At 47.6% G+C, this 2467-nt stretch overlaps 2 protein-coding genes across 10 annotated transcripts in view; one reads left to right on the top strand and one right to left on the bottom strand.

The window, feature by feature from the left end:
* Positions 1 to 2467, bottom strand: part of Uts2b (urotensin 2B) — a 69227-nt gene that overhangs the window by 65872 nt on the left and 888 nt on the right. For 5 of the 9 annotated variants that reach the window (XR_001233734.1, XR_001233735.1, XR_001233739.1 and 2 more), the window contains exon 1: positions 1259 to 1541. The exons of 2 other annotated variants lie outside the window; for them this stretch is intronic. The gene's annotated coding sequence lies outside the window, so the exon portion shown is untranslated. Of the gene's footprint in view, positions 1 to 1258; positions 1542 to 1799; positions 2199 to 2467 lie in introns of those variants that run through there. 2 more of the 9 variants (XR_001233737.1, XR_001233738.1) reach the window with 2 other exon arrangements.
* Positions 2320 to 2467, top strand: part of Ccdc50 (coiled-coil domain containing 50) — a 63054-nt gene continuing 62906 nt past the window's right edge. Inside the window, exon 1 of the mRNA XM_005383218.2 lies at positions 2320 to 2398. Within this exon, the coding sequence (XP_005383275.1) occupies positions 2350 to 2398 (49 nt within the window). The 5' untranslated portion in view covers positions 2320 to 2349. The remainder of the gene's footprint in view (positions 2399 to 2467) is intronic.

The following is a 2467-nucleotide window of genomic DNA, read 5'->3' as shown; positions in this document are numbered from 1 at the left end:
GGGATCCTTTTTCTTTCTTTTTTTTCTTTTTTCCAAGAGTACTTTTTCTTTCTTTCTTTTTTTTTTTTTTTTTGGTGAAAATAGCTCATTCCCTTAGACAATAGGCATGGCTTTTATATGTGTTTTCATGTTTCTTTAGGCCAGAAATGTGGACATTTTTAAGGAAGGCAAAACAGTGACCTTTTGACATATTTTATGTGTCAGAGTCTAGGCAGGAAACAACTCACAATCAACTTGGTTTAACTCAAAAGAATCTAAGAAAGGACTGTTTACAGAGGTGTTAGCAGGGTTAAGGGAACTAGCAACAGTGGAAATCCCTTATCACCCTAGGCCTAAACAGTCACTGGAAAGAAAGGTGGCCTCTCACAATAGTTATGGAAGGATACAACCATAGTCAAATTTTGGCTTAGCTTAGGGCCAGAGAGGTATGTAATACCTACTTTACTGTTTCAATTTCTTTTGTGATCTTTTGCCAGTACTTTTCACTAGTCAAACTCAACAGGAAGCTACAAGGCTAAAGGGCACTGGTATTTATCCTCCGATGCTAGTCTCTCTGGGCAAAGTTCGGTAGAGAAATAGAAACACTACATTTAGGAAGAAAAACAGAAAATACTGTTATAAATATTTTCTACAACTACATGAAGTTAAACAAATAACTGTCAGGACAATGAAAAGTCTCCATAAACTTAACTTTCTAATATTATCTCCTTGTAATTTCCTGAGTGTTCTATTCACCTAGAGCAAGAATGGATAAACATTTCTTGTAAAGGTTCTCATAACAAGTACTTTTAGACTTTGGGTTTAAGACGTAAAGTTGAAGATGTTATATTTATATGAACATTTAAAATAAAATCATTTTAGCACATCTACTCATTCAAGTTGAGCAGACTGGATTTGGAGTGCGGGACATAGCGTGCCATCATCTGGTCCAGGAAGTTTTCTCCCAGAATTTTGCTTGCCTATTTTTCAGTGTCAGTTTAAAATAAATCTGCCCTTCCTGGTCTTTCATACCGACACTTTGAGGTGTGAGCGACAGAAAATCAACTTTCACTTGCTTAAATGAAGCTGAAGATAAATTGAGAGACTAGAATAGAATCCAGAATCCAGGATTCTACAGAAACCCCAGCTACCCTGGGGAGTATCTTGGTTTGCTACACTGTACACACCCTATCTCCCTTTCTCTTATCGTTGTCTTCAATTTGGCTTCATTGTCTACTAATGAGGGCAGTCCTTTCCCATAGGAAACAGAACACTTAACTGTTCCTCTTTATGTATTCTGCTTGACTTGTCGAGGTCACACATCCATCCTTTGATGAACGTGGAGGGACGGAGAACGGTAAGATTGGTGACGGTGTCGAGATTCTACCATTATGTAACTTTAGCTTAGAAATACATTTCTGAGAAGGATAAAGGCTTCCCCGAAATAGGAAAAGTTGCCTAGTTCAGGAAAATAGAAACGTTGTAATTATAGTTCAGTGTGTGCCACTTTACAACAGTGATAAGTCTGACACATCTTTATCACCCCCAGTACTTAAGATCAAACTTGGTAGACATTCACGTGTTTTTGATGAATGAAAGTCTCAGTTCCCCCAGCTGGTGGTTGTGAACACGCCCTTCTTTAAATTGGCCCAGGATTTTTATCAACAGCTGTGAGTGCGCGTGTGGCATTGTTTATTTTTTAACGCTCACATATCATCCCCCCTTCTACTCCTGAGGGCAAAAGGAGTGCCCGAGAGACAGGCGCTCAGTAACCATCCCGTGGAAATCTTAAACCCTGCACGAGACCACAAAATACCTACACGGCGGACCGGAACAATTATCCTCTGGTGACCCCTGTGGCCTTCCGGTCTAGGGCTGTGGGACACAAAGCCCCTATCTCACTCCCCTAGGGCGGGAGGGAGGCCGGGCCCTAGGGGAGGTTGTGCAGCCTGGGCCAAGCCCCTGGTGCTTCCCGGAGTACAAAGGAGACAACAGCAGGCGGAGCAGAGCTGTGCTCGCGGCTACTAGCGACTGCGGTTACAGACCTGCCGCTCCCCTCCCTACCCCACCCCATCCCACCAGGGCCCTGCCGTTCGCCCGCCTGTCCGCCTTTCTGTCTCCTCTCTCCCACCGTACTGGACCGCCCGGGTCCATTTCCGGGCTCCAGATATTTGGTATCGATCCGGGCCGGGGCGCGGAGCAAGCAGGTGGTTGCAGCGGGGCCTCTGGGCCGCCGACCCAGTGCCCGGGGCTGTCCGCCTCCGCCTCCGCCGCCCGGCCTTTCGGCTCTGCCCGTCAGACTTTCGGGCGTCGCGGCCTCGGCGCTCCGGGCCGGCTCCGAGCGGGCGGTGGCTGGGACCCCGGCCCAACATGGCCGAAGTGAGCATCGACCAGTCCAAGCTGCCCGGCGTGAAGGAAGGTAGGGGCCGCTCTCCCCGCGGGGGCGCCGGGCTCTCGGGCCGCGAGGCCCCGGCGCGGAGCCCGCCCC

Source organism: Chinchilla lanigera, unplaced genomic scaffold, assembly GCF_000276665.1.
Source record: "Chinchilla lanigera isolate Chin_1 unplaced genomic scaffold, ChiLan1.0 scaffold00019, whole genome shotgun sequence".
Taxonomy (NCBI): domain Eukaryota; kingdom Metazoa; phylum Chordata; class Mammalia; order Rodentia; family Chinchillidae; genus Chinchilla; species Chinchilla lanigera.
This window is presented reverse-complemented; position numbering and strand designations above follow the sequence as displayed.